An 11564-nucleotide genomic window follows, 5' to 3' on the forward strand; every position below is an offset into this window, starting at 1 on the left:
CTCTTATCCTTTGGTCGAGTTAGTTGGTGAAAACGTAGCAGTGGTCCGACTCATTTGTGGCGGCCTTAACGGAGGAGGAAAAGACCTACAATTACCTTCAACAGGATGGAGCAACTGCCCATACATCCGGCCGAACGTTGTAGCACATTTACATAATATTCACGCCTGACAGAGTTGTTAGCAGGGATCAGTCTGGCCGTGGCCCTACCTGACCTCTAAGGTCACCTGATCTGTCAGTGTGTGATAACTTTTTGTGGGGAACCCTCAAGTCGAAGGTGTCCCACAACAACCCTCATTGTCTTCAAGAACTGCAGCGTAGCATTTCGGATGAGACTGCAGCAATCCTGCAGCTGTACTGCTGAGTATAGCTTCGATCCGCCATCAGCAACTGGCTGGCTAGGGCCCAGTAGTGGCAAGAGATGAATGGTGGTTCAACATCTGCTATTGTCATGTTACTACTGTTTTTCCTTTCCTGTGATGTGTTTCTTTGAACCTTGGAACTCTGTTCTCCGGGGCACTTTCATTTGCCCCACCCTGTATCATTAGACTTGCTCAGTCAACTTGTCCACTTAGTCTGTCCTTTCTGTAATGTGTTTCTGCAGTTTATTGACGGTATCTTACTCCTCTAGACAATACGTTAGAGGCAGTTATCTGCCGGCAGTTTTGTTCTTGATGTTCTTGGTAGTATTTGTGTATTGGTACAGACTTGCGCACAGTCGGCCACGTCTCTTTTTTCTTTAATCATCAGTATTCCGACTGATTTGATGCAGCCCACCACGGATTTCTCTCCTGTGCCATCCTCTCTGTATTTTCAACCTACATCCTCAATTATTTTCTGATCGTATTTCAGTCTCTGTCTTCCTCTACAGTTTTTGCCCTCTACAGCTCCCTCTGGTATCATGGAAGTCATTCCCTCATGTCTTAACAAATGTCCTATTTTCCTGTCCCTTCTCCTTATCAGTGTTTCCACAGATGCCTTACCTCTCCAATTCTGCTCAGATTGTTGGTTACTTTGCTGCGTAGGTAGCAGAATTCCTTAACTTCATCTACTTCCTGACCATCAATCTTGATTAAGTTCCTCGCTATCCTCACTTCTGATACTTCTCAATACTTTCGTATTTCTTCGATTTGCTGACAATCAATATTCTGTACTCATTAGACTGTCCATTCCATTCAGCAGATCATGTAATTCTTCTAATGCTTTCACTAAGGATAGCAGTATCATCACCGAATCGTATCATTGATACCGCATCTCCTTGAATTTTAATTACAATCCTAAATCTTTCTTTTATTTCCATCGTTGCTTCTTCGATGTGCAGACGAACATCAGGGACGAAAGACTTCTGTCTTAAACCCTTTTCCATCCGAGCATTTATTCGGGAGGACGACGGTTCAATCCCGTCTCCGGCCATCCTGATTTAGGTTTTCCGTGATTTCCCTAAATCGTTTCAGGCAAATGCCGGGATGGTTCCTTTGAAAGGGCACGGCCGATTTCCTTCTCAATCCTTCCCTAACCCGAGCTTGCGCTCCGTCTCTAATGACCTCGTTGTCGACGGGACGTTAAACACTAACCACCACCACCATCCGAGCATTTGGTTTTTGATCGTCCACTATTACTATTTCCTTTTGATTCTCGCACATAATGTCTATTACACACCCCACCATGTAGCTAAACTCTATTTTGCTCAAAATTTGGAACATTTTGCACCATTATGCATTGTCGAAAGCTTTTTCTAGATCAACGTGATACTATGAACGTGTCATGATTTTTCTTTAGTCTTCCTTCCATTATCAACTGCTACGTCAGAATTGTCTGTGCGGTGCCTTTACCTTTTCTAAAGCCAAACTGATCGTCATCTAACACATCCTCAATTTTCTTTTTCATTCTTCTGTATATTACTGTTTTCAGCTACTTGCGTGCATGAGCTGTTAAGCTGATTGTGCGATAATTCTCGCACTTGTCAGCCCTTGCAGTCTTCGGAATTCTGTGTATGATATTTTTCCAAAAGTCACTTGGTATATTTTTAGACTCATACATTCCAAAGATCAACGTGAATTGTCGTTTTGTTGCAACTTCCCCTAACGATTTTAAAAATTACGATGGAATGTCATCGACACCTACTTCCTCATTTAATCTTAAGTCTCTTTTAAATTCAGATTTTAATACTGGATCCCCTATCTCTTCTGAAACAATTCCGGTTTCTTTTTCTATCACATCAGACAAATTTCCCCATCACAGAGGCCTTCAATGTATTCTTTTCATATATCCGCTCTGTCCTCTGCACTTAAGAATGGAATTCCGGTTGCACTCTTAATGTTACCTCGCTTGCTTTTTAATTTCACTGCAGATTGTTTTGACTCTCCTGAGTCATTTCTTTTGTCGATTTTCTTACATTTTTCGAGAAGCTGTTGCGCCTTAGCTTCCCTGCTCTTCCTATTTATTTCGTTCCTAAGCGATTTGTATTTCTCTATTCCTGAATCTCCCTGATCATATTTACACTTCATTCTTTCTTCGATCATCCGTAGTATTTCTTCTGCTACCCAAGATTTCTTTGCAGTTACCCTACTTGTATCTACGTTGTTCTTTTAAACTTCTGTGATAACCCTTTTTAGATATGCCCATACTTCTTCAATTGTAGTGCAATCTGGACTATTGTTTGTTGCTGTATCTACAGCCTTAGATAACTTCAAGCGTATCTCGTCATTCCTTAGTACTTCCGTATCCAACTTCTTAGCATATTGATTCTTCCTGACTAATATCTTAAACTTCAGCTTATTCTTCATCCTACTACATTGTGATCTGTGTCAATATCTATTCCTCGGTACGCCATACAACCCAGTATCTGATTTCAGAATCTCTGTCTGACCATGATGTAATCTAATTGAAATCTTTCCGTATCACAAAACTCAATTAGTTTTTCTCCTTTCTTATTCCTTGTCCCAAGCCCATATTCTCCTGCAACCTTTCGTTCTACTCCTTACCCTATAACTGCATTTCAGTCCCCCATGACTGTGTGATTTTATCTCCCTTTGTGTGTTGTATTACCCTTTCAATATCCTCATATACTTTCTTTATCTCTTCATCTTGCGACGTCGGTACGTATACCTAAACTATTGTAGTCTGTGTTGGGTTACTGTCGATTCTGGTAAGAATAATCATATCATTGAACTGTTTACAGTGAGCCGTGTTGCTCGATCAGCGATATTCCCGCCGCCGGTAGTGCGCGCAGAACGCGCGCTGGCGCCACCTACTGGGCCGATCCGGGGCGAGCGGTAATCCCTAGCAAGCAGTGTGGAATTTTGCTTTGGGACGCCTAGCAGTAACGTATTCTGCCAAGTCTGGTGGACTGCACAGGTGCCGTGCGAGGAAGCAGGAAGAGCACATCTAACAGTGGCTGTTTACCCGGGTGACGGCACCGTAGCAAATATCGCCGGCGTGGAAGCAGTCACGCTGCTGGGAAGCCGCTGGTGTATTTCGCTTGCTGTATGTCTGCTCACACCGGGATCTTCGGCGGCTGGTTTCGTCGAACAAACAAGAGAGTAAGGGCCTTGCTTGTGCTGTAAATTTTGGCAGCAATCGACTGCTGGGTTCCGTGCTGTTGACTTCACCTTCTTGGCCGGCCGGCCCCTGTGGCCGAGCGGTTCTAGGTGCTTCAGTCTGGAACCGCGTGACCGCTACGATTGCAGCTTCGAATCCTGCCTTGGCCGTGGATCTGTGTGAAGTCCTTAAGTTAGTTACATTTAAGTAGCTCTAAGTTCTAGGGGACTGATGACCTCATATGTTAAGTCCCATAGTGCTCAGAGCTATTTGAACCATTTTTATTGGCCGACCGTTGCTACTCCTACTGATTCTCTCCTCGACTGTGTTTAATTTTAAGAAACTACGCAATGTTCCAGTGAGAGCTGTATGTGATGTGATGATTAACATTTACTAAGGCCGGGAGTGCCGATACATTGTGTTTGGAGGTTGTTACTGTCAGCGCTTAACCGTCATTGAAAACAGTCTGGTTGGTCCTTGTCTACGTGCCGCCTGGTAATTGTATTTATATCACACAACGGAGATATGATGACCAGTTGCTATGGATATACATCGATAAAATTTTTCCTCGATATATTTTGCAGTGAATTGCAATAACGTTATTGTTACGTTTCTATCTGAAGTGATAGTGTGTCTGAGAGACACGTATCTAATTCTAAATAAGAAGTTTCACAAATTTTCACAAGTTATTGAGAGACCAGTTGTTATTGTGTGTATTGAATAGATTGAAACTGATTCTATTAATTTAAGTACAAGAATTCCTTTAATGACAGAATGTGTATATTGTAATTAATTCTTATTTAATCAGAAATTTAAGTGTGACTATTTTCTGTCAGTCGCTTTGTGTTTCGCGTCGGGGGGAGGGGGGGAGGGGGCTCGATATACCGTTAGCCTGCACGCTAGTTACTTGCATTTTGATTTCGTTTTATCTGGACTTCTGCTATTTGTCTTGGCAGCCGGTGCGGGGTCCTGGGTTGTGTCCTGCTTGTGCTGTTGTGTATTTTCCACCCCCTTTGCCCGCGCGTGCCGGCTGGCCGTGTATCTAGTTCGCTCGCGGCTTTAATGTATAATTTGCCTTACGCACACAAGATTATAGATTTGTACTGCCCTGCTGATGTTCATTAATAGGTTGATTAATTCTATAGATGATTTGCTGTAATGAATTATTGTGTTTCTAGTTACATAAGACCGATATCAGTCTGTTGTAGATACTCACTAGTTCTTGGATTTTTCGTGGCTATTCGTGACCGCTGCTGCTCCCGTTTGGGGGTCCATACCGAGACTGTATTCTAAATAACTGAGTTAGCGGGTGTCCGCTTCTGGACGTAGTTTGTTAAATCCCACGAGGTTTGCTTGGTCACAAGAAATTTTATATGTTGTATCCTACGTTGTAGAGTGCCTGCCATGTAAGTAACATTATTGCATGCCATGGTATCTGAATTGTTGTTGCTTGTACTCTGAATTACTTTGGTAATACCAATCACTGGAGTAACGGAAGACTACATTTTCTCGTTAAATTTCAGTAATTTGTTCTTCAGGTTGATCATAGTTTTTGAGTAAATAATTTTTAACTCATTTGGCTAAATGTATAATAGGCCGTAACCACCGTGGTTTATGAATGTTTGAATTCTCATCTAAATGGTAAATTTAAAGATGTTAGTAATTTTAAAAATGTGTTTATGGTTTTATTTGTTATTTGTCTTGTTTAAATGTGCCAAATAAATATTCAGTGCAACGGTCGATGCTGATTGCCTGATGTGTCACTTGGTCCAGTCCCACCACCTAATAGCCTCTTGTGCTGAGCTTGTGTCGTCGTGTAAGAGGCTGAATTACATACTGTGCTGACACATCACACAGTAGCACACTCTCTGCCCTACCTTCCTATTGATAACGAATCTTACTCTAGTTATACCACTTTCTGCTGCTGTTGATATTATCCTGTACTCATCTGACCAAAAATCCTTGTCTTCTTTCCATTTATCTCCCCTGACCCCTACTATATCCATATTTAACATTTGCATTTACCTTTTTAGATATTCTAGCTTCCCTACCACATTCAAGCTTCCGACATTCCACGACCCGACTCGTAGAACGCTACCCTTTCATTGATTATTCAACCTTTTTCTCATGGTCACCTCCACGTTGGCAGCCCCCTCCCGGAGATCCGAATGGGGGACTATTCCGGAAGCTTTTGCCAATGGAGAGATTATCATGAGACTTTTACAGGCCACATGTCCTGTGGATACCGGTTGTGTGTCTTTAATGCAGTGGTTTCCATTGTCTTTTGCGTCCTCACGTCGTTTAACGTTGCTGATTCTTCCGCCTTTAGCGGCAGTTTCCCACCACAAGGACAAGAGAGTGTCCTGAATCTCTGTCTGCTCCTCAGACCTCTTTGACAAGGCATTTGGCAGAATGAGGGTGACTTCTTATGACGGAAGTCATCGGCAGCCTATGCTGATTTATTAATCACAATTTAAGCGGTGGCGGGATTCCAACCCGGGACCGAGGTCGTTTTGATTATGACTCAGGGGCTACCCATACAACACGTCACTAAGAAGCAGTAACGCCACCTTGTAATTCAATGATTGAAAGACTGAAGTGTTGCTAGCTTGAGAGTAAGGAGAGCAAGTAAAGTTGTAAAAGTGCGGAAGGAACAAGTAAGAGGACAAATCTAATAAAGTTTACTGTGGAAACATGTTGCTGCAGTATAAAGATACCAGGATGCGGCTGAGTGGAAGTTAATATACACAAAAAGGGAGTTAATTAAAGGAATAACTCGATAACGGGAGATATCGCGCACAACCGTGTGTCGATCATTTTAAATGGCGCAAGAGCTAGAAGTCGAGATTTAACGGCGACTGTGTACAGGACTCCAAAAACTGCTAATTATAATGATGATCCTCTTCGGTCACTTATCTCACTGAGGAAACAGAACTGCGAGTGACACAGTAACATATAAAAATTTCTTTCAATTTACTGCTCTCGTTTCCATTATGTTTTACAAGATATTTAACTTAACACGTGAATCAGTTACTGTCCACAAACAGTAAAAATAGCAGCAATAATAATAATAGTAATACGAATACTAATAAACACTTTAACATAGCGAAACTAAGTGCTAGAGCGACCTGATGCTGTCCAATAACAGAAAAGCAATTACTTCGGAAGACACACATCAAAAAAGTTTTGCATCATCTCGTTTCCGAGAGTTCCGGAACCTGTACATAAAATAGGAATAGATATCAACATAAATACCACTTCCGTCCTCTTTATTGCTCATGAAAACCGCACGTTGCATGTCGTACCACCATACAATGAGACCTTCAGAGGTGGTGGTCCTGAATGCTGTAGACGCCGGTACCTGTAATGACTAGCAGCACGTCATCTTTCATTGATGCATGCCTGTATTCGTCGAGAAATACTATCCACAAGTTAATCAAGGCACTGCTGGTCCAGACTGTCCCACTCCTCAACGGCGATTCGGCGTAGATCCTTCAGAGTGGTTGTTCGGCATGTCGTCCATCAACAACCGTTTTGAGTCTATCCCAGGCATGTTCGATAGGGTTCATGTCAGGAGAACATGTTGGCCACTTTAGTCGAGCGATGTCGTTATCCAAAAGGAGGTTATTCACAAGATGTGCAGGATGGGGGCGCGAATTGTCGTCCATGAACACGAATGTCTTGCCAATATGCTGCTGATATGATTGCTCTATCGGTCGGAGGATGATATTCACGTATCGTACAGCCGTTACGGCGCCTTCCACGACCACCAGTGGCGTAACTCGGCTACACATAATGCCACCCCGTAAAGCAGGGAACCTCCACCTTGCTGCACTCGCTGGACAGTGTGTCTAAGGCGTTCTGCCTGACCGGGTTGCCTCCAAACACGTCTCCGACGATTGTCTGACTGAAGGCATGTGCGACACCCATCGGTGAAGAGAGCGATCCATTCGGCATGTTGTTGGACACATCTGTACCATGTTGCATGGTGTCGTGGTTGCAAAGATGGAGCTCGCCATGGACGTCGGGAATGAATTTGCGTATCATGCAGCCCATTGCGCACAGTTTGAATCGTAACACGACGTCCTGTGGCTGCACGAAAAGCATCGTTCAATATGGTGGCGCTGCTGTCAGGGTTACCCCAAGCCATAATCCGTAGGTAACGGTCATCCACTGCAGTAGTAGCCCTTGGGCGGTCTGAACAAGGCATGTCATCGATAATTCCTGTTTCTATGTATCTCTTCCATTTCCGCACAACATCGGTCTGGTTCACTCCGAGACGCCTGGATACTTCTCTTCTGAGAGTCATTCCACGCGGACGCGATCGAACCGCGGTATCAACCGTTCAGGCTTGTTTGAACTACAGACAATACGTGCCGTGTACTTCCTTCCTGGTAGAATGACTAGAACTGATCGGCTGTCGGACCCCCGCCGTCTAATACGCGCTTCACATACGTCGTTATTTACATCATTGGGTGGATTTACTGACATCTCTGAACAGTCAAAGGGACAGCGTTCGAAACCTTTGGCTTAACCCACCCAGTACCTCACAGACGAAAGAGAATACCGCATTTTCAGTTGTTGAACGACTTCTGTAACCGAACTGTACCTTTGATACCAAACCGTGTGATATAAAATGATCAGTTATCCTTACATACACAGTTTCTTCAATAACTTTATAAAAAATTGATTGCTTAGAAATAGGTCTAAAATTATCTGCATTATCCTTTTCTCCCTTTTTATAAAGCGGCTTTACTACTGAGTACTTTAATTGTTCGGGAAACTCACCATTCCTAAAGGAAACATTACAAATATGGCTAAATACAGGGCTAACATGTGCAGCACAGTACTTTAATATTCTGCTAGGCACTTCGTCATGTACATGAGAGTCCTTAGCCTTCAGTGATTTAATTATTGACTCAATCTCCCTCTTGTCTGTATCATAGAGGAGTATTTCGGACATTGATCTCAGAAAGGCATTTGCCAAAGAAGTTGTGATACCCTGTAGGAACTAAATTTTTATTTAGTTCACCAGAAATTCTCAGAAAATGATTGTTAAATACTGTACATATATCTGATTTATCAGTTACAGATATATTTTTACTATGAACTGACTTTATATCGTCGGCCTTGTGCTGCTGACCAGACATTTATTTCACAACTGATCATATGTTTTTAATTTTATCCTGTGAGTAGCTATTCTATTTGCATACCACATACTCTTTGCCTTCCTAATAACATTTTTAAGCCCCTTACAGTACTGTTTGTAATGAGCAACTGTAGCTTGATTGTGAGTACTTCTAACCTTTTGATATAATTCTCACTCAGTTCTACATAATATCTTTTGTATCCGGCCTGGTATGCAGCGCGTATATCCGCTCCTGTAAACTGAAAGGTACGCCAAATGCAGGAAGTGAGTAGGAACAGGAAAAGGTGAAATGCTGCAGTACTGTGGGTAGATTTTACAAGATTACTATTCTCAGAATCAGGATTACATTAGGCTTACTTAACTTTCGCTGAGATGAGAACGTAGGTGCAAACCCATGCATCAATCAAATCTACATCGGCTAGAAGATACAAAGGCAAAAGCTGTAGTGGCTCACCCACTATGAAATAGAAACAATGGTGCTTTGTCGTCTACTCAGAATCAAATAGGGAAAATCTGGAGCGGCGCTGTTAGAGCTGCACAGCACCGACTAGAGGGCGCTGTCGTCAGTGTCAGTGTCGTAGTGCCAACCTAAGAACTTGTACCTACGCCGTGGCTTCATAGCTATCGATACCACAACTCTCCCTCCTGAAACGACGCACCGAATAGCGCTTCCGACGACGGGTGGAGGGACCCAGGGGCGGCGGCACTGAGGGAGCGGACAGCGGAACTGCCGGGGCGTGCTGCCCACCCGCGACCCTGAATCCCTCACGAGAGGGCGAGGAAAATGCCCCGTGGAGAAGTTGCCCAGGCTGCGCACCTCTAATGGGTATGCTCGGATGAGGAGGCGGAGCAATGACCTCCATGGGCGACGGCGGCGGCGGCGGCAGCGGCGGCAGCGGCGGCGGCGGCGTGACGGCAGCCACAGGGTCCATCGGTTCCGGCACCACATAGCAACAAAGTGGTGGCGTCGACGGCGGCGGCCGGAGGTGAGTGTGTGGCGGCGGCGAGAGGCGCCCGTCCGGTGCAGGTGACCGGACCGGCGGATGCGGCGGCGGCAGGAGCGCCAGCGGCGTAGGCGCGAGCGATGGAGGCGCCATTGGTGGAGTCGTGGGCTGTGGCGGCTTTTGACAGTGCCAGAGGGACCAGAAATGACAAATAAGGTGCTGCTAAGCTGGCGACGAATGCGCCCCTGATCCCAGCGCTGCCTGCCAGAGAAAACGTGATAGGACACCAAATCAAATGGCGCCAAGCCAGAACGAGGCAAAGCAGCGGGAGCACGTGGCGACGGGTGCAAAAGCTGCAGGAGCGACCGGTGGGCGCGGCCGTGTAGCAATTCCGCTGGGGAAAGAGTGCCACCCGGCTGGGAGCGATGTGAAGCAAGGAAAGTCCAAAGTGCGCGCTCGCGAGATTGTATGGCACACAACTTGTTCATCTGCGACTAAAACGTGCGCAGAAAGCGTTCAGCCCCGCCGTTCCACTGGGGGTGGAACGGGGCTGAGGTCAGATGGCGAATGCCATTAGTAGTAAACAACGCTTCAAACACTCAGGACCACCTATTGGATGCCATTGTCGGCGAATATAACTTTAGGAAGGCCCTCAATACAAAAAATAGACGTCAAAGCCAGAATAGTACTGGCAGATGAAATAGAAGGCAACAAAAGGAAAGTTGCTGTACGGATCAATGACTATCAACCAGATGGTGTCCCAGAAAGGACCCACAAAATCAACATGAACGTGCTGCCAAGGCGCAGTAGGAGCCGGCCACGCAGAAGCACTGGCGGGGAGTAGATTGATGCTCAGTTGAAGAGCGACAAGTAGCAAGCAAATCCCGAATTTCTTTATCAATGCCGACCCAAGTGCAGTGACGACCTGCTAATTGCTTTGTCCGCACTATACTCCTATAACCAGCGTGCAGTTATCGGAGGATTTCGTACTGCAACGAACGAGGTACAACCACACTAGACTGATCATTGTCAGTTCGTAACAAGATAACACTGTGGTGTACAGATAAGTTGTGACGTGCGAAGTAACGTCGAACAAGTGGATCACGAATCTGCATAGCAGATGGAGGCCATTGAATACGAAGATACTGCAAAAGAATCTGCAAAGAAGCTTCAGCGGCTGTCGCGGAAGCAAGGCGACGAAACTCCACCGGAAACTCATAGGCTAGTTCCTTACCTTGCTCATCAATAAACATGCGTGACAATTCCGAAGAATCAAAGTCGTCGTCAGGACCGATGGGTAGACAAGATAAAGCATCGGCATTGCCATGCTGGGCCATAGGCCGAAACAAAATTTCATAATTGTAGTTAGACGAAAACAAAGACCAACGTTGCAACTTTCGTGCAGTACGGGTTGGAACTGGCTTCAACGGGTGAAACAACGACATCAAAGGATTATGGTCGCTGACCAAATAGAACTTGCCAATGTACAAAAAATCATGAAACTTTGTCACTCCATACACAATAGGTGAAGCTTCTTTCTCGATTTGAGAATCGTTTTGCTCCCCAGAATTGAGCTACTTAGACGAAAAATCGATCGGGTGATCGACCGAATTAATGGGGTACGAGATAACCGCTCCGATGCCGTGAGAGAGTGCATCTACAGCGAAAACAAATGGTTTGGAGGGATCGAAATGAATCAAACAGCGATCACTCAACAAAGCAGATTTGAGATTGTGGAAAGCAGCGTCACATTCCGAAGACCAAAAAAAAGGAACGTTCTTACACGGAAGGCGATGCAAAGGCGCTGCAATGTGGGCTGCATTTGGTATAAACCGAATATAATATGTAATTTTGCCCAACACAGACTGAAGATATTTAAAGTTCCTGGGTGGTGGCAAGTCTCTGATGGCACTGAGATGTGACTGCGAGTGGT

At 44.8% G+C, this 11564-nt stretch overlaps 1 protein-coding gene across 1 annotated transcript in view; it reads right to left on the reverse strand.

Moving 5' to 3' along the window:
• The window catches only part of LOC124622873 (protein enabled homolog), a 32132-nt gene extending 22348 nt beyond the window's left edge, over positions 1 to 9784 (reverse strand). Inside the window, exon 1 of the mRNA XM_047148667.1 lies at positions 9347 to 9784. Coding sequence (XP_047004623.1) covers positions 9347 to 9784 — 438 coding nt within the window. The remainder of the gene's footprint in view (positions 1 to 9346) is intronic.
• Between the last annotated feature and the right edge of the window lie 1780 nt (positions 9785 to 11564).

This window comes from Schistocerca americana, chromosome 7, assembly GCF_021461395.2.
Source record: "Schistocerca americana isolate TAMUIC-IGC-003095 chromosome 7, iqSchAmer2.1, whole genome shotgun sequence".
In the NCBI taxonomy this organism is placed as follows: domain Eukaryota; kingdom Metazoa; phylum Arthropoda; class Insecta; order Orthoptera; family Acrididae; genus Schistocerca; species Schistocerca americana.